The 21,033-nt window shown below is 37.4% G+C and overlaps 1 protein-coding gene across 1 annotated transcript in view; it reads right to left on the bottom strand.

Annotated features, from left to right (window-relative positions):
* Positions 1-1,993: 1,993 nt before the first annotated feature.
* Positions 1,994-21,033, bottom strand: part of LOC133648030 (plakophilin-4-like) — a 75,296-nt gene continuing 56,256 nt past the window's right edge. The window contains exons 16-22 of the mRNA XM_062043801.1: positions 17,963-18,113; positions 17,697-17,889; positions 17,543-17,627; positions 16,199-16,316; positions 9,492-9,623; positions 3,615-3,688; positions 1,994-3,555 (exon numbers count right to left, since the gene is read on the bottom strand). Of these exons, the coding sequence (XP_061899785.1) occupies positions 3,304-3,555; positions 3,615-3,688; positions 9,492-9,623; positions 16,199-16,316; positions 17,543-17,627; positions 17,697-17,889; positions 17,963-18,113 (1,005 nt within the window). The 3' untranslated portion in view covers positions 1,994-3,303. The remainder of the gene's footprint in view (positions 3,556-3,614; positions 3,689-9,491; positions 9,624-16,198; positions 16,317-17,542; positions 17,628-17,696; positions 17,890-17,962; positions 18,114-21,033) is intronic.

Genomic DNA, 21,033 nt, shown 5'->3' with positions numbered 1-21,033 from the left:
GTCCTTTGGGCTGAGTGATTGTGTGTGTTGTGCAGGTGTTTGAATTGTATTGGCGGGTTATACTGTATATACGGGATCCCGTCCATATAACCCGCTCGAGCTATAACTAGCTCGAGCTAGTAGCTAGGAGCTAGCATAACAAACACCTAGGTGTTTTTATGCGGGATTAATTTGTGGCATATTAAATATAAGCCTGGTTGTGTTGTGGCTAATAGAGTATATATATGTCTTGTGTTTATTTACTCTTGTAGTCATTCCCAGCTGAATATCAGGTCCCACCCGGCTCTCAAAGCATCTTCCCTATCTGAATAGCTTCCACTCCCCACTAGTCCTTCACTTGCATTTTCCTCATCCACAAATCTTTCATCCTGGCTCAAATTAATGGGGAAATCGTCGCTTTCTCGGTCTGAATCTCTCTCACTTCTGGCGGCCATCATTGTAAACAATAGGGAACTTTGCGTATATGTTCAACTGACTACGTCACGCTACTTCCGGTAGGGGCAAGCTTTTTTTTTTATCAGATACCAAAAGTTGCGATCTTTATCGTCGTCGTTCTATACTAAATCCTTTCAGCAAAAATATGGCAATATCGCGAAATGATCAAGTATGACACATAGAATAGATCTGCTATCCCCGTTTAAATAAAAAAAATTCATTTCAGTAGGCCTTTAAAATAAATAAAGAATAGTGAACAACAGGCTGAATAAGTGTACGTTATATGAGGCATAAATAACCAACTGAGAAGGTGCCTGGTATGTTAACGTAACATATTATGGTAAGAGTCATTCAAATAACTATAACATATAGAACATGCTATACGTTTACCAAACAATCTGTCACTCCTAATCGCTAAATCCCATGAAATCTTATACGTCTAGTCCAGTGGTTCTTAACCTGGGTTCGATCGAACCCTAGGTGTTCGGTGAGTCGGGCTCAGGGGTTCGGCGGAGGTCAAAACACACCCGACTCGTCGTGTAAATAAAATAAGTCAGACTGGTTTGCAGGTGTGTAATTTGTTGTGAGTTTATGCACTGTGTTGGTTTTGTTGTTTGAACAAGGTGATGTTCATGCACGGTTCATTTTATGCACCAGTAATACAACATGGTAACACTTTAGTATGGGGAACATATTCACCATTAATTAGTTGCTTATAACATGCAAATTAGTAACATATTGGCTCTTAACTAGTCATTATTAAGTACTTATCTGGCCTTATTCGGCATGGCCTTATTATAACCCTAACCCTGGCCCTAACCCTAACCAAATAACCCTAACCAAATAACTCTAAATTAAGTCTTTGTTACTTAGAATATGTTCCCCTAGTGTCCAAATAACTCTAAATTAAGTCTTTGTTACTTACAATATGTTTCCCTAGTGTCCAAATAACTCTAAATTAAGTCTTTGTTACTTACAAGATGTTCCCCTAGTGTCCAAATAACTAAATTAAGTTTGTGTTACTTACAATATGTTCCCCTAGTGTCCAAATAACTCTAAATTAAGTTTGTGTTACTTACAATATGTTCCCCTAGTGTCCAAATAACTCTAAATTAAGTCTTTGTTACTTAGAATATGTTCCCCTAGTGTCCAAATAACTCTAAATTAAGTCTTTGTTACTTAGAATATGTTCCCCTAGTGTCCAAATAACTCTAAATTAAGTCTTTGTTACTTACAATATGTTCCCCTAGTGTCCAAATAACTCTTAATTAAGTCTTTGTTACTTAGAATATGTTCCCCTAGTGTCCAAATAACTCTAAATTAAGTCTTTGTTACTTAGAATATGTTCCCCTAGTGTCCAAATAACTCTAAATTAAGTCTTTGTTACTTACAATATGTTCCCCTAGTGTCCAAATAACTCTAAATTAAGTCTTTGTTACTTACAATATGTTCCCCTAGTGTCCAAATAACTCTAAATTAAGTCTTTGTTACTTAGAATATGTTCCCCTAGTGTCCAAATAACTCTAAATTAAGTCTTTGTTACTTAGAATATGTTCCCCTAGTGTCCAAATAACTCTAAATTAAGTCTTTGTTACTTACAATATGTTCCCCTAGTGTCCAAATAACTCTAAATTAAGTCTTTGTTACTTAGAATATGTTCCCCTAGTGTCCAAATAACTCTAAATTAAGTCTTTGTTACTTAGAATATGTTCCCCTAGTGTCCAAATAACTCTAAATTAAGTCTTTGTTACTTAGAATATGTTCCCCTAGTGTCCAAATAACTCTAAATTAAGTCTTTGTTACTTAGAATATGTTTCCCTAGTGTCCAAATAACTCTAAATTAAGTCTTTGTTACTTACAATATGTTCCCCTAGTGTCCAAATAACTCTAAATTAAGTCTTTGTTACTTACAATATGTCCCCCTAGTGTCCAAATAACTCTAAATTAAGTTTGTGTTACTTACAATATGTTCCCCTAGTGTCCAAATAACTCTAAATTAAGTTTGTGTTACTTACAATATGTTCCCCTAGTGTCCAAATAACTCTAAATTAAGTTTGTGTTACTTACAATATGTTCCCCTAGTGTCCAAATAACTCTAAATTAAGTCTTTGTTACTTAGAATATGTTCCCCATACTAAAGTGTTACCAAAAACATAACTTTGTCTTGAATTTGAAAAAAAAACATTTTATTTTTCACTTTAGAAAGAAGGATTCGGTGAATGCGCATATGAAACTGGTGAGGTTCGGTACCTCCAACAAGGTTAAGAACCACTGGTCTAGTCTCTTACGTGAATGAGCTAAAGAATATTATTTGATATTTTACGCTAATGTGTTAATAATTTCACACATAAGTCGCTCCTGAGTATAAGTCGCACCCCCGGCCGGCCAAACTTTGAAAAAAAACTGCGACTTATAGTCTGAAAAATACGGTACTCTGATCCAGTTTGTGGCGTCCGTGTCCCTTCTGGTGATCCTAAGTGTGACGTATTGACGTGATGAAGCCAACAAATAGGCACACTTGTACCCCAGAGTTAAAGGATGGCATTAGACAAACACTAAAGTCAGGGCTCGGCTTACTAAAACACCTTTGACCTCCCGTCTTTGGCACCTTTTGATGAAATCAGCATTTTGTTCAGTCAGTTGCTCACTGACTCAGCATCTCTCTGCGTCCTCGCCGTTTCTCTTTAAAAGGTCACGAGACAAGACGCCGTTTTGGTTTGTATTCAAAGCTGCATGAAGGAAGACCAGCCCTGACCTTTCAGCACGAGTTCAACACCAAAAGGTGCACACGGTTCTTGGCGCTCCCGGACCTTTTCACCCAGAAACACAGATGTTCACACACGGACAAACACTTTGTTGTTGTTTTTTTTACACCCAGGAGTCGGGGGAGCCGGTAAACTTGTTGGCCCTGTTTGAAGGCCTGCGCGTGGTGGAGTAGAAGTCCACGTAGTTGGTGTTGGCTTTAAACTGGAGCGCCTGGCCGTTGTAGCCGTCAGGAGAGGACGGGGTCAGGTGGACCGGCTCGCCGTCCAAGTGCTCCACGCCGTAACCGTGCGGGGACGACAAGTATAGTCTGTTGTAGTTCTTCCTGTCGGGTTCGTCGTAGAACTGCTCCGGGTGCTTGCAAGGCAAAGTATTAGGATTAAAAAAAAAGACATGCATGTACTATGACTTCTCACCTGGGACCTTCTCAGCTTGTCTCCAGACTGTGAGCAGTACGTGTCGATGAAATAAGGTGTCGTCTTGTCTGACCCTGAATAATCACAAATGCAAACTCACAGACTATAACAACGGCTCAAAAAGGTTGATTACAGTTGGGAAGGCATTCGTATGCAATGCAGTTTGCTGAAAAGGATGGAAAGTTGGAACGGCAACAAAACACATTTTAAAGGAGAACTGTACTTTTTGGGGAATTTTGCCTATTGTTCACAATACTAATGAGACAAGAACACACACCTTTGTTTTTTTTAAAAACACTTCCAAGATGCAGCTAATGGGAGTCACCGGTGTAGCCTTCAAAGCCCTCAAAAAAACAACTTTTCAACGTTTTACATACACACTGCAAGTATATGTATATATATAATGTAGTAACAGACACCTTCATAATATGTAATATGTACAATATAGACACTGCAATTATATATATAATGTAGTAACAGACACCTTCATAACAATATGTAATATGTACAATATAGACACTGCAATTATATATATAATGTAGTAACAGACACCTTCATAACAATATGTAATATGTACAATATACACACTGCAGGTATACATATAATGTAGTAACAGACACCTTCATAACAATATGTAATATTTACAATATACACACTGCAAGTATATATATCATGTAGTAACAGACACCTTCATAACAATATGTAATATTTACAATATACACACTGAAAGTATATGTATAATGTAGTAACAGACACCTTCATAACAATATGTAATATGTACAATATAGACACTGCAATTATATATACAATGTAGTAACAGACACCTTCATAACAATATGTAATATGTACAATATAGACACTGCAATTATATATATAATGTAGTAACAGACACCTTCATAACAATATGTAATATGTACAATATACACACTGCAGGTATACATATAATGTAGTAACAGACACCTTCATAACAATATGTAATATTTACAATATACACACTGCAAGTATATATATCATGTAGTAACAGACACCTTCATAACAATATGTAATATTTACAATATACACACTGAAAGTATATGTATAATGTAGTAACAGACACCTTCATAACAATATGTAATATGTACAATATACACACTGCAGGTATACATATAATGTAGTAACAGACACCTTCATAACAATATGTAATATTTACAATATACACACTGCAATTATATATATAATGTAGTAACAGACACCTTCATAACAATATGTAATATTTACAATATACACACTGCAAGTATATATATCATGTAGTAACAGACACCTTCATAACATTATGTAATATGTACAATATACACACTGCAAGTATATGTATAATGTAGTAACAGACACCTTCATAACAATATGTAATATTTACAATATACACACTGCAATTATATATATAAAGTAGTAACAGACACCTTCATAACAATATGTAATATTTACAATATACACACTGCAAGTATATGTATAATGTAGTAACATACACCTTCATAACAATATGTAATATGTACAATATACACACTGCAATTATATATATAATGTAGTAACAGACACCTTCATAACAATATGTAATATGTACAATATACACACTGCAAGTATATACATAATGTAGTAACAGACACCTTCATAACAATGTGTAATATGTACAATCTACACACTGCAAGTATATATATATAATGTAGTAACATACACCTTCATAACAATATGTAATATGTACAATATACACACTGCAAGTATATATATAATGTAGTAACAGACACCTTCATAACAATATGTAATATGTACAATATACACACTGCAAGTATATGTATAATGTAGTAACAGACACCTTCATAACAATATGTAATATGTACAATATACACACTGCAATTATACATATAATGTAGTAACAGACACCTTCATAACAATATGTAATATTTACAATATACACACTGCAAGTATATGTATAATGTAGTAACAGACATGGTCATAAAAATATGTAATATGTACAATATACACACTGCAAGTATATGTATAATGTAGTAACAGACATGGTCATAAAAATATGTAATATGTACAATATACACACTGCAAGTATATATATAATGTAGAAACAGACACCTTCATAACAATATGTAATATGTACAATATACACACTGCAAGTATATGTATAATGTAGTAACAGACACCTTCATAATAATATGTAATATGTACAATATACACACTGCAATTATATATATCAAGTAGTAACAGACACCTTCATAACAATATGTAATATGTACAATATACCCACTGCAAGTATATATATAATGTAGTAACAGACACCTTCATAACAATATGTAATATTTACAATATACACACTGCAAGCATATATATCATGTAGTAACAGACACCTTCATAATATGTAATATGTACAATATACACACTGCAAGTATATGTATAATGTAGTAACAGACACCTTCATAATAATATGTAATATGTACAATATACACACTGCAAGTATATGTATAATGTAGTAACAGACACCTTCATAACAATATGTAATATGTACAATATACACACTGCAATTATACATATAATGTAGTAACAGACACCTTCATAACAATATGTAATATGTACAATATACACACTGCAATTATATGTATAATGTAGTAACAGACACCTTCATAACAATATGTAATATTTACAATATACACACTGCAAGTATATGTATAATGTAGTAACAGACACCTTCATGACAATATGTAATATTTACAATATACACACTGCAAGTATATGTATAATGTAGTAACAGACACCTTCATGACAATATGTAATATTTACAATATACACACTGCAAGTATATGTATAATGTAGTAACAGACCTGGTCATAACAATATGTAATATGTACAATATGTACTGTATTTTGGTCATTTTAAGCATTGCTGGAACTTATATCCTCAGTAACCATGACAGACTTGATAACCGACAACAAAGACAACTATTTTTTAGAACAATTAAGATTCACAACCTTCTATTTTTGAAGCTGAACATACAGAGGAAGACTTACTGCTTATAGAAGCGAGCACAAAGAGAGGGTGAAACGTTGGAGCAGACGGAAGCCGAGAGAGTGAGGTCGGCCTGACTTGAATTTGTAAATGTAGAACTTGGAGCTAAGCTACGCCAACATAAATGGAGTGCTTACCCAAAATCAACTTGAAAAAACTTGCCTTTACAAATTATAATTAAAAAAAAAGCAAAAAAAAATGTTGTCGTCTTGTCTCTCACTAAGATTGTGAACGATAGGCAAAATTCCAAAAAAGTGCAGTTCCCCTTTAAGATATTCAACATTCTACTGCCATTTGGCTGCTAAAGTGGATAGTGCACCACTCCCAAGTTGTTAGGTTTGAGGTAAACCACTACGAATGGGGCCACGTGTCCCCTAGCTATTGTTTGCTTCTTCTTCTTCATTATCCACTAAAACATACTTGCCAACCCTCCCGTTTTTAGCGGGAGAATCCGGTATTCAGCGCCTCTCCCGACAACCTCCCGGCAGAGATTTTCTCCCGACAAACTCCCGGTATTCAGCCGGAGCTGGAGGCCACGCCCCCTCCAGCTCAATGCGGACCTGAGCCTGTTCTCACGTCCGCTTTCCCACAATATAAACAGCTTGCCTGCCCAATGAACGGAGAAGTTAAACAGGACAATACTGCCATCTAATGGATAGCCAACAGAACACTGAAATTCAAGTTTTTTTTTTTTTCTCTATGTAAATATATATATATATATATATATATATATATATATATATATATATATATATATATATATATATATATGAAATATATATGAAATACTCGAGTTGGTGAATTCTAGCTGTAAATAACCACGCCCCCAAACACCCCCCACCCCCGACCAAGCTCCCCCCCACCCCCTACCCCCCACCTCCCGATATTGGAGGTCTCAAGGTTGGCAAGTATGCACTAAAAACCACCAGTGGCTTTCCCAATGTGCTGTGGTCGCTCCACCAGTTGTGGAACTTGCGAGGTATGTAAACTAGTAAAAAAAAAAATATATTTTCACCAGCATCTAGCAGTTGACCAAAATGATTTTCGATGTCTTTGTGTTTTTTCGCCACCCAACTTTTGAGTCCGGTACCAGCAGGTTTAGTATATAATTCCTCCAGGATTTCACTGTGGGTTCGTTTGTGCGAAAAATGCCTGAATCATATTATTCATATACTATATTATTAAAAGTTAAAGGCCTACTGAAAGCCACTACTAGCGACCACGCAGTCTGATAGTTTATATATCAATGATGAAATCTTAACATTGCAACACATGCCAATACGGCCGGGTTAACTTATAAAGTGACATTTTAAATTTCCCGCCACACTTCCGGTTGAAAAAGCCTTCAGAGGATGACGTATGCGCGTGACGTAGCCAGTAGAACACAGGTATGGCTACTCCATTGAAGCCAATACGAAATAGCTCCGTTTTCATCTCATTATTCCACAGTATTCTGGACATCTGTGTTGGTGAATCTGTTGCAATTTGTTCATTGCATTATGGAGAAAGAAGCTGAGCAAGCAAAGAAGAAAGTCGGTGCGAAGCGGAGTATTTTGCGAGGGAAGTCAGCAACACAACACAGTCGGTGTTTCATTGTTTACATTCCCGAAAGATGCAGTCAAGATCGAAGAACTCGGACAACAGAGACTCTTACCAGGAGGACTTTGACTTCGTTAACAGACGCAGACGCGATACCGTGAGTACGCTTCCAAACATTTGATCGCTTGCTATAACTAGCTCGAGCTAGTAGCTAGGAGCTAGGAGCTAGCATAACAAACACCTAGGTGTTTGTTATGCGGGATTAATTTGTGGCATATTAAATATAAGCCTGGTTGTGTTGTGGCTAATAGAGTATATATATGTCTTGTGTTTATTTACTGTTGTAGTCATTCCCAGCTGAATATCAGGTCCCACCCGCGCGCTTCCAAACATTTGATTGCTTGCCAGTACGTGCGTGTCATGTACGTAACTTTGGTTAAATATATAAACTTTATGAACCTTGGGTTAGGTGAACGGTTCTTTGGGCTGAGTGAGTGTGTGTGTTGTGCAGGTGTTTGAATTGTATTGGCTGGTTATATAGACGGGATCCCGTCCATATAACCCGCTCGAGCTATAACTAGCTCGAGCTAGTAGCTAGCATAACAAACACCTAGGTGTTTTTATGTGGGATTAATTTGTGGCATATTAAATATAAGCCTGGTTGTGTTGTGGCTAATAGAGTATATATATGTCTTGTGTTTATTTACTGTTGTAGTCATGCCCAGCTGAATATCAGGTCCCACCCGGCTCTCACAGCATCTTCCCTATCTGAATCGCTTCCACTCCCCACTAGTCCTTCACTTGCACTTTCCTCATCCACAAATCTTTCTTCATCCTCGCTCAAATTAATGGGGAAATCGTCGCTTTCTCGGTCCGAATCTCTCTCACTTCATGCGGCCATCATTGTAAACAATAGGGAACTTTGCGTATATGTTCAATTGACTACGTCATGCTACTTCCGGTAGGGGCGAGCCTTTTTTTTATCAGATACCAAAAGTTGCGATCTTTATCGTCGTCGTTCTATACTAAATCCTTTCAGCAAAAATATGGCAATATCGCGAAATGATCAAGTATGACACATAGAATAGATCTGCTATCCCCGTTTGAATAAAAAAAATTCATTTCAGTAGGCCTTTAAATTGTCAGATATTTGCTTGAAACAGTGGAAGTTTCCGCACAATTTTTTGCACTTAAAATACATGTTTTTAGTAATAAATATGACTACAATATTTGAGCATTATGTTCAATTACAGTAAGTGTGTTCATCTTAAACATTCCTGCATTCTTACCAACCTGTGTACTGACCTTTGTGTAAACTGTTGTCTCCATAGTATGTGTCCAGTTGCATAGACGACTGCGCTCTCGGGTAGTTTGAGCTGTGTCTCCTGAACCCGAGCATGGCTGGTGAGGACGTAGCGCTCCCACCTGGAGAAGAATATACAGTGAGTCCACAATATCCTCATCTAGGGCTGCACAATTTTGAGGAAAAAAAAAAAATGCAATTTTTCTCTACAACTTTGTGATTGCGTTTGCGATTTTTATATTTTGTACATATAAATGCATAAAACAGCTAAAATAACAAATGAAGGAAGACATGTTACTTTTAGACTGTCAATTAACAAAGGGTGTAACAGTACGGGTATTTGTATTGAACCGTTTCAGTACGGGGGGTTCGGTTCGGTTCGGAGGTGTACCGAACGAGTTTCCACACGGACATATAAAGTAGCCGCCTAAGCTAAAGTCTTAACAAGCTGCTCCGCTTCCTTCTGCCTGTCTCTGTCAGTACTCTACACAGCACCCAGCATTGTCCCACCCACACAACCAACTGATTGGTTACAAACAGAGCGGTAACAGCCAATCGGCAGTGCATATTCAGAGCGCATGTAGTCAGTGCTTAGCGTTTAGCACAGACCTGGGCATTCTGCGGCCCGCGGGCCACATCCGGCCCTTTGTGCGTCCCTGTCCGGCCCGCGTGAGGCCAATCATAATTTACAAAATACATTTTAAAAAGTATCTATGTCGAGTGTGCAATATAATGGTGCTGCTTTTGTTTTGAAAAGCGTTATTTGTATTACTTCCGTGTGGATGTATGCGCGATTGTGAGTGAATGTGAACAGCTGCAATCACAAATTACAAAATAAAGTTGAAAAAACATCTATGTCGTGCGTGCAATACAACTGTGCTGCTTTTATTTTGAAAAGTGTTATTTATGGGCGTATGTCCGTGTGTAACATGTGAGTGAAGGTGCACAGCGACAAGTGATGCACGCTTTACACCCGAGACGCTAAAAAGAGAAAAGTTGATGACGAATGGCGTGTTTTCAACAAGACATGGACTGCCAAGCAACGTTCCTTTTAAGGTGCGCGCCTGCGCAATTGCGCACTGCTCAAGCGTCCTCTGCGCACAGCAAATATATGCCGCGCACCAAATCAAATCCCATCTGAATTCTAAACAAAATAAACACATTTATTCTGTGTAATTTTGCAATGCAACTCTGAGTGACAGTGACAACAAGCGGCCCTAACGGTGTTCGTCAACACCGTTTACAACACCGTTCAATTGAACACCGTTCAATTATTGTAACGTCTATCGAGATGCTTCGAGGACAGGAATTATATCGATCACTTTATTGAGCAAAACTGTTTATATTCGGACATAACCACACCAAAAACATGAGTAAAACTAGTCATTTTCTGCCGTACAAACCAGGCCAAAACCAACTTGTCATCTGTCACCAACACGCATACCACTAAACCACTGGTGCGTTTACGGCCACACAAAAAGTCGGACAACTCAAACACCACACAAAGTTACACTATGACTCCTCAGTCATAGGTGTGCTTATTTTACTGTCATTTATTATTAATGTTAATTTATTTATATTAATCATGGAATGCTGTTACTAGAGAAAGTTACAGGAATGCACACTTCATCCTATGCTTACATTTCATTGTGCAACATGAGGATGTTTAAGGGGAACTAAATGTGATCTCTGAAAGGGGTACAAATGATTTCCAAAGCAGTGCTTTTGGTATAAAGTTAAGTTAGGTTAAATGAAAGTATTATTATTATTAATTATTATTATTATTATTATTATTATTATTATTATTATTATTATTATTATTATTATTTATCTTACGGTATATATCAAAAATAATATTGAGCAAAATTTAATTGAAATATTGTCGATGTGGCCCTCCAGCAGTGCTAGGGTTGCTCATGCGGCCCCCGGTAAAAATTAATTGCCCACCCCTGGTTTAGCAGGTAAGCATCAGGCAGCGGACTCTCCCCAAATGATAATAAACATCTCCCAGTCAACTACTAGTAACATCACTATGAGCCCGTTGACCTTCGAGAAATATAAACTGCAGCTCAGCTCGCTCGCAGTCCTGGCTTGAGGTGAAGGCTAATTCGCTTTTAGCGTAATGTTAGCTCATTTTGCGGTGTGCGTGTGTGTGCATGTGTGTGTGTTACGGACAGCAAAGCCCTGTCTGTCTGTTATTTCACTTTACCTTTGTCTGTGTTGATTGAGCTGTGTTGAAGCAGCAAAAAATGACATTATGTTAAAGGAAGAGTTTCTGTCTCTGATAGTTGATATAATAATGTAAGTGCATCATTAAGCCTACATGAACTCCATGGTGTTCAGGGATGAATAGTCTCTCTTATTGCTATTGTACCATTTTTACAGCTCTAGTTACATGAATCATTAGTAATGCAGCAGCCTAGTTTGGAATGGCAGGGTCCCTGCTATCACATGTTGATAAAAATATAACATTTACATAATAAAAATCAACTACAGTTTCCCCAAATGCTGTAATAAATTAAGCATGATGAGTTGACTTGAAACTGTTAAATGTTGCACTTTTCATATGTAGAAGAAAAGTTTTGTCATTTTATTTAATCTGAGCAACAACTTGAGGCAGTTTAATGTTGATTAACGTGGGCAGAATTATTATAGTGTTCCCAATGTTAAAAGGATAAAGCCATTGTTTACAAATGTGGTAGATAAAGAACCAAAACATTTTTTTGTTGTTGTTTTCTTACTGTACCAAAAATGAACCGAACCGCGACCTTTAAACCGAGGTACGTACCGAACTGAAATTGTTGTGTACGTTACACCCCTACAATTAACATATTCCTGTCTCAAGGTGCCACACATTAAAACAATATGCAATAATTTACTTTCAAAAATATTATTTGGCTTTATGCAGACAGACTCAGAACTTTTGTCTAAAGTAAGTAAGTTAAAGTGCCAATTATAGTCACACACACGCACACTAGGTGTGGCGAAATTATTCTCTGCATTTGCCCCATCACCCTTGATCACCCCCTGGAAAGTGAGGGGAGCAGTAATCAGCAGCGGTGGCCGCGCCCGGGAATCATTTTTGGTGATTTAACCCCCAATTCCAACCTTTGATGCTGAGTGCCAAGCAGGGAGGTAATGGCTCCCATTTTTATAGTCTTTGGTATGACTCAGCCGGGGTTTGAACTCACGACCTACCCATCTCAGGGCGGACACTCTAACCACTACATCCGTGGTGTCAAACTCATTTTAGCTCTTGGAGGAAAATCTATTCCCACTTGGGCCGGAGGGGTAAAAATCATGGCATAATAAGTTAAAAATACAACTATGACAACTTCAGATGTGTGTTTTTTTTGTTTGTTTTACTTTGACCCAAAATAGAACAAGCACATTCTGAACTTGTACAAATCACAAGACTTCAAGTTAGTTGCAAATTCTGAGGGAAAAAAATTGGTGCAGTTTCAAAAACAGCATGAAGAACAGAATGAACTTGGACTTCATCTCAGTGTATCTATGAAGCAATTCAACTTTAAAGGCCTACTGAAAGCCACTACTAGCGACCACGCAGTCTGATAGTTTATATATCAATGATGAAATCTTAACATTGCAACACATGCCAATACGGCCGGGTTAACTTATAAAGTGACATTTTAAAATTCCCGCCACACTTCCGGTTGAAAAACTCCTTTGGATATGATTTATGCGCGTGACGTCACAAAATCCACGGAAGTGGTTGAACCCCATCGGACCCGATAGAAAAACCTCTTGTTTTCTTCGACAAAATTCCACAGTATTCTGGACATCTGTGTTGGGGAATCTTTTGCAATTTGTTTAATGAACAATGGAGGCTGCAAAGAAGAAAGTTGTAGGTGGGATCGATCGGTGTATTAGCGGCTAAGTACAATACTTACAGCAACACAACAAGGACTACTTACTACGCCTAGCCGATGCTAGCCGCCAAACCCACGGATGAAGTCCTTCCTCGCGCCGTCGATCGCTGGAATGCAGGTGAGCACGGCTGTTGATGGGAAGATGAGGGCTGGCTGGCGTAGGTGGAGCGCTAATGTTTTTTATCATAGTTCTGTGAGGTCCGGTTGCTAAGTTGCTAAATTAGCCTTAGCGTCGTTAGCAACAGCATTGTTAAGCCTTACCAGGCTGAGAATTTTTAACCGTGTAGTTACATGTACATGGTTTAATAGTATTGTTGATCTTCTGTCTATCCTTCCAGTCAGGGGTTTATTTCTTTTGTTTCTATCTGCATTTGAGAACGATGCTATCACGTTAGCTCAGTAGCTAAGTGTGTCACCGATGTATTGTCGTGGAGATAAAAGTCACTTTAAATGTCCATTTGGCGTTCTCGACTCTCATTTTCAAGAGGATATAGTATCCGAGGTGGTTTAAAATACAAATCCGTGATCCACAATAGAAAAAGGAGAGAGTGTGGAATCCAATGAGCCAGCTTGTACCTAAGTTACGATCAGAGCGAAAAAAGATACGTCCATCACTGCCTCTCTAGTCCTTCACTGTAACGTTCCTCATCTACGAATCTTTCATCCTCGCTCAAATTAATGGGGTAATCGTCGCTTTGTCGCTCCGAATCTCTCTCGCTCCATTGTAAACAAAGGAAAATTGTGAGGAATACTAGCTCCTGTGACGTCACGCTACTTCCGGTACAGGCAAGGCTTTTTTTTATCAGCAAGCAAAAGTTGCGAACTTTATCGTCGATTTTCTCTACTAAATCCTTTCAGCAAAAATATGGCAATATCGCAAAATGATCAAGTATGACACATAGAATGGATCTGCTATTCCCGTTTAAATAAAAAAAAATTCATTTCAGTAGGCCTTTAAAAGTCACAGCCCATCTGGGATTGAACAAAAAACTAAATAAAGCATAAATAAAAACGCTTCTATGTATCAACTACCTCATGTGTCATTTCCACTGCTCACTTTCTTTACATTTTCACAGAAGTAATAAACTATGTCAATATGCGGCATTTTAATTAGGGTTACCAATTGTTTATTTCACTCCTGTTTGTTTTACTTTAGGTCGAGGGGGAGGAGTTGCAGTCCCACTTTATATAAACTATTCGCTTGCCTAACAGAATTGCTATTGCGACATCAAGACACATTTAGAAGAGCAGCTTCTTTCATTAAAAAATGCAGCTCAATTTTACACTTAAACTCATCTCGCGGGCTGGATTGAACCTGTTTGCTGCTCTTAAACTGAATAAATAATCCATAAAAACTATACAGTGCTTATAATGTAATGTAATCATAATATGTAATAATGCAAGTGACCATTTAAAAAGATATAAACCTATTTATCAATACTGTGGGATTGTTTACCATTGCTCTGTAATTGGAAAGTAAATAATAGGGATGTCCGATAATGGCTTTTTGCCGATATCCGATATTCCGATATTGTCCAACTCTTTAATTACCGATACCGATATCAACCGATATATGCAGTCGTGGAATTAACACATTATTATGCCTAATTTGGACAACCTCGTATGGTGAAGATAAGGTACTTTTAAAAAAAATTTGTGAAATAAGATAAATAAATTAAAAACATTTTCTTGAATAAAAAAGAAAGTACAACAATATAAAAACAGTTACATAGAAACTAGTAATGAATGAAAATGAGTAAAATTAACTGTTAAAGGTTAGTACTATTAGTGGACCAGCAGCACGCACAATCATGTGTGCTTACGGACTGTATCCCTTGCAGACTGTATTGATATATATTGATATATAATGTAGGAAGCAGAATATTAATAACAGAAAGAAACAACCCTTTTGTGTGAATGAGTGTAAATGGGGGAGGGAGGTTTTTTTGGGTTGGTGCACTAATTGTAAGTGTATCTTGTGTTTTTTATGTTGATTTAATAAAAAAAAACAAAAAAAAAACAAAAAAAAAAAACGATACCGATAATAAAAAAAACGATACCGATAATTTCCGATATTACATTTTAACGCATATATCGGCCGATAATATCAGCAGGCCGATATCGGACATCTCTAGTAAATAACATCGTAAATCAGGCGTCGCCAACCCATCGACCAGTCAATCTTTGGGACCCTACTGGTCGATCGCAAAAATATTAGGAAAAAAACAATGTATTAATATGACATCGGTGATATTCCCACCCCGAGATTGACCGACAGACCCGCCAACAGGCACGCATTTTTACACCTGAACACGCCCGCACGCCTCTGCCTCTCTCTTCAGCCTCACATCACGCCGCTCTCCATATTCTTTTCTAGGTGCCCAAGCTCCAGGCACCTCTTCTTTGAACTGTCTTGTAACCAAAGGCGATGGCTGTTTACGACCCCCCCTCCCTTAGAAACAGCTGTTGCCATGTAATCAGGGCAAGTCCAAATAAAAGAGGCGTACAATCTTTCGTCAGAGCGTGGTGACACTGTCCAAGTGTACAGGTGTACGCGTTTCTCCTCATTGAGCCAAATTTAATTCTGTCCCTGTTTAATCCCTTGCTTCTTGTAATGTTCAATAGATGTCATCAGTGTTTGAACCTGACAGGCTCAACAATTCCGATTGGCTAACGTGTCTTTCACTCAAATGCGGGTTGGGGCTTAGAAACAAAAAAAAAACCCTCAGCCTCTTGCGGTTACATTATTTCACTAATTAAAACCTCGATTTCCATTTGATGGCCTTTCCACACTGTTTTTCCCTTACCTGACTGGATGGCGGGGGACATGTGAATGGGACTGGTGGGGAGCGTCGGTTGCGAACGGTAATGTTCTCGCTCCAAAGTGGAGACCGGTGTGACAAAATGGGTGTAGTTCCATCCGTCCTGCACACATGAATCACACCCATTCCAAAAACAGCCTGTGTTAGTATAGAAGTAATTAGGTGTAGAGCAGGGGTCACCAACGCGGTGCCCGCGGGCACCAGGTAGCCCGTAAGGACCAGATGAGTAGCCCGCTGGCCTGTTCTAAAAATAGCTCAAATAGCAGCACTTACCAGTGAGCTGCCTCTATTTTTTAAATGTTATTTATTTACTAGCAAGCTGGTCTCGCTTTGCCCGACATTTTTAATTCTAAGAGAGACAAAACTCAAATAGAATTTGAAAATCCAAGAAAATATTTTAAAGACTTGGTCTTCACTTGTTTAAATAAATTCATAATTTTTTTTTACTTTGCTTCTTATAACTTTCATAAAGACAATTTTAGAGAAAAAATACAACCTTAAAAATGATTTTAGGATTTTTAAACACATATACCTTTTAAATTCCTTCCTCTTCTTTCCTGACAATTTAAATCAATGTTCAAGTAAAAACATTTTTTTATTGTAAAGAATAATAAATACATTTTAATTTAATTCTTCATTTTAGCTTCTGTTTTTTCGACGGAGAATATTTGTGAAATATTTCTTCAAACTTATTATGATTAAAATTCAAAAAAAAATTTCTGGCAAATCTAGAAAATCTGTACAATCAAATTTAAATCTTATTTCAAAGTCTTTTGAATTTCTTTTAAAATGTTTGTTCTGGAAAATCTAGAAGAAATAATGATTTGTCTTTGTTAGAAATATAGCTTGGTCCAATTTGTTATATATTCTAACAAAGTGTAGAATGGCTTTTAACCTATTTAAAACATGTCATCAAAATTCTAAAATTAATCTTAATCAAAAAAAATTACTAATGATGTTCCATAAATTCTTTTTTTTATTTTTTCAAAAAGATTCGAATTAGCTAGTTTTTCTCTTCTATTTTTCGGTTGAATTTTGAATTTTAAAGAGTCGAAATTGAAGATAAACTATGTTTCAAAATGTAATTGTCATTTTTTTTCGTGTTTTCCCCTCTTTTAAACTGTTCAATTAAGTGTAAATATCTTTAATTATTAATAATATCATAGAGTTAAAAGGTAAATTGAGCAAATTGGCTATTTCTGGCAATTTATTGAAGTGTGTATCAAACTGGTAGCCCTTCGCATTAATCAGTACCCAAGAAGTAGCTCTTGCTTTCAAAAAGGTTGGTGACCCCTGGTGTAGAGTAATCATAGACTTGTAGCTGCTGACCTGCTTGTAGAGCATCCTCAGCTCTCTGTACTGCCACAACGTGTTCAACACCTGAGCTGCTGCTTTCATGACCTTCATAGAGAACCTGTGACAGGATGACATGTGTTCACGTGTGTGGCGCTACACAGTGCTCGCTCGCCCGGCTGTTCCGCACCCTTTGCCCCGTCCTTTGCTAATATCCACCAGCTTCTCTATGCCGCCGCTGTCGGCCAGCGCTTTGGCGTTCTCCATGTTGCAACTGGTGACCTCGTGCAGCGTGCAGCAGACGGACGCCACCGTGTCATCCGACAGCACCGATGGATTCCCGCCGGGCAGCCGGTTGATCAGGTCCCGCATGGCGTACTTTCCTGCAGAATGTCACATGCATGTGGTAGTGCGTAGACACGGGCTCATTGTGTGTGTGTGTGTGTGTGTACGCACCTATCAGCTCCTTGTTGCGGCCGTCGAGCGCCATGTTGCGGAGGGCGGTGGCCACGGAGCAGACCACGCGGTCGTTGTCCATCCTCAGCAGCTCCACCAGAATGGGCAAACCTTTTTCCTTGCGCACTGCTGCTCGGATGTAGGCCGAGAACTGGACACGCAGCAACAGAAAGGTGAATTATTGAAAAATGTTGCTATGTTTTTAACGCTAGTATCAGCATGTGCACAGACCCTTAGTCTCCTTATTCATTTAAGAATAAACAATACCATATTTTTCGGAGTATAAGTCGCACCGGCCGAAAATGCATAATAAAGAAGGAAAAAAACATATAAGTGGCACTGGTGTATAAGTCGCATTTTTGGGGGAAATTTATTGATAAAAGCCAACACCAAGAATAGACATTTGAAAGGCAATTTAAAATAAATAAAGAATAGTGAACAACAGGCTGAATAAGTGTACGTTATATGAGGCATAAATCAGTGTTTCCCATAAACTGCCAAGATACCTGTGGCGATGGGGGCGTGGCCATGGGCGTGGTCACCATGACATCATCGAGTAGTTTGCATAATTTACTACAATGATATGATTTCCTCTAAAAAGGCTAAAAAAATGTATACTTACTAATTAATAATAACAGTTTTGTTTTAAACGTCCATCCATCCATCCATTTTACAATATAATTACAACACTTTATGTACATATTTATATACAGATTTCAACAATAAGTTATTCACTGAAATATATTTATTAATTGTGGTTCTTACAAAAAATGTATCTTATAAAATATAAAAGCTAAAATGTCTCTTAAAGCTCTGCCCCTTTAATTAGTGCATACTAAATAATTTAACTTTAGCCTACTACTACAACCATATTATTTACCAGCAACATAAAGTGAAACAGAGGCAGATGTGTCCTGCCACAGTCAGTAACAAATAAACAGAAAACAGTAGTGGTCAAATACAAATAAGGCAACAAGAGAAGTATCCTACACTTCTCTTTTGTAAAGTAAATCTGAACAGCCTACATGGGCATCTACATCTACTATATGATTTGCCTGAGAAGCTGGACAGGACAAAAAATTTAAAAAAAAAAAATATATTTTTATTTTTTTATTTGTGGCGGACATAATTCTTTCGTGGCGGGCCGCCACAAATAAATGAATGTGTGGGAAACACTGTAAATAACCAACTGAGAACGTGCCTGGTATGTTAACGTAGCATATTATGGTAAGAGTCATTCAAATAACTATAACATATAAAACATGCTATATGTTTACCAAACAATCTGTCACTCCTAATCGCTAAATCCCATGAAATCTTATACGTCTAGTCTCTTACGTGAATGAGATAAATAATATTATTTGATATTTTGCGGTAATGTGTTAATAATTTCACACATAAGTGGCTCCTGAGTATAAGTCGCACCCCCGGCCAAACTATGAAAAAAACTGCGACTTATAGTCCGAAAAATACGGTACTCTGTCATCAACTCCCCCAAATGTATTTTGATATCTGTAGGGGCATTTATTTGAGGTTTCTAACCACTAGGCTACTCAGTGGCCTAGTGGTTAGAGTGTCCGCCCTGAGATGGGGTTGGTCGTGAGTTCAAACCCCGGCCGAGTCATACCAAAGACTATAAAAATGGGAGCCATTACCTCCCTGCTTGGCACTCAGCATCAAGGGTTGGAATTGGGGGTTAAATCACCAAAAATGATTCCCGGGCGTGGCCACCGCTGCTGCTCACTGCTCCTCTCACCTCCCAGGGGGTGATCAAGGGTGATGGGTCAAATGCAGAATAACATTTTGCCACACATAGTGTTTGTGACAATCATTGGTACTTTAACTTTAACTTTTTTTTGGTGGGAATTCTTCACCAGAACTAACACTCTACACCAGACCTGGGAAAAGTAAGGCCCGTTAAGATTCAATCTGGCCCACCTGACATTCCCAACATTTTTTTTTTAGATGTTTAAGATGGAAAGTGTAGCTGCCATTATGATGTGCAGTCATGTTTTCTAATGAGCGTAAGTCTTCAACTAAACAAAGTAGAGATGTCCGATATTATCGGCCGATAAATGCTTTAAAATGTAATATCGGAAATTATCGGTATTGTTTTTTTTATTACCGGTATCGTTTTTTTTATTTTTTATTTTTATTAAATCCACATAAAAAACACAAGATACACATACAATTAGTGCACCAACCCAAAAAACCTCCCTCCCCCATTTACACTCATTCACACAAAAGGGTTGTTTCTTTCTGTTATTAATATTCTGCTTCCTACATTATATATCAATATATATCAATACAGTCTGCAAGGGATACAGTCCGTAAGCACACATGATTGTGCGTGCTGCTGGTCCACTAATTGTACTAACCTTTAACAGTTAATTTGACTCATTTTCATTAATTACTAGTTTCTATGTAACTGATTTTATATTGTTTTACTTTCTTTTTTATTCAAGAAAATGTTTTTAATTTATTTATCTTATTTTATTTTATTAATTTAAAAAAAAAAAAAGGACCTTATCTTCACCATACCTGGTTGTCCAAATTAGGCATAATAATGTGTTAATTCCACGACTGTATATATCAGTATCGGTATCGGTTGATATCGGTATCTGTAATTAAAGAGTTGGACAATATCGGATATCGGCAAAAAGCCATTATCGGACATCCCTAAAACAAAGTATTTCAATGGTTGGAATCTGCACTTTTGCATGATGTACTAGTTACTATGGTCATGTAATTAGTTACAATGGTCATCTAATTAGTTACTATGGTCATCTAATTAGTTACTATGGTAATTTACGTCACAGCAGCTCAGACGAGGCACCAAGCAGTGTGGGTGTTTCCAGAACAGAAGGAGATTTTTACAACAAAATTCTAAAGCTTAGTGATGTATCAGATTATAGGTGGGTTTTTTTTTACCCTTCATGTTCATATTTCACTGTTTGTTGTGTTTCGCTTGATTGTAAAATATGTTGATCGAAAGGGGGTGTGACGTACATACACTACCGTTCAAAAGTTTGGGGTCACCCAAACAATTTTGTGGAATAGCCTTCATTTCT

The sequence above is a fragment of the Entelurus aequoreus genome, linkage group LG01, assembly GCF_033978785.1.
Source record: "Entelurus aequoreus isolate RoL-2023_Sb linkage group LG01, RoL_Eaeq_v1.1, whole genome shotgun sequence".
Classification (NCBI taxonomy): Eukaryota; Metazoa; Chordata; class Actinopteri; order Syngnathiformes; family Syngnathidae; genus Entelurus; species Entelurus aequoreus.
This window is presented reverse-complemented; position numbering and strand designations above follow the sequence as displayed.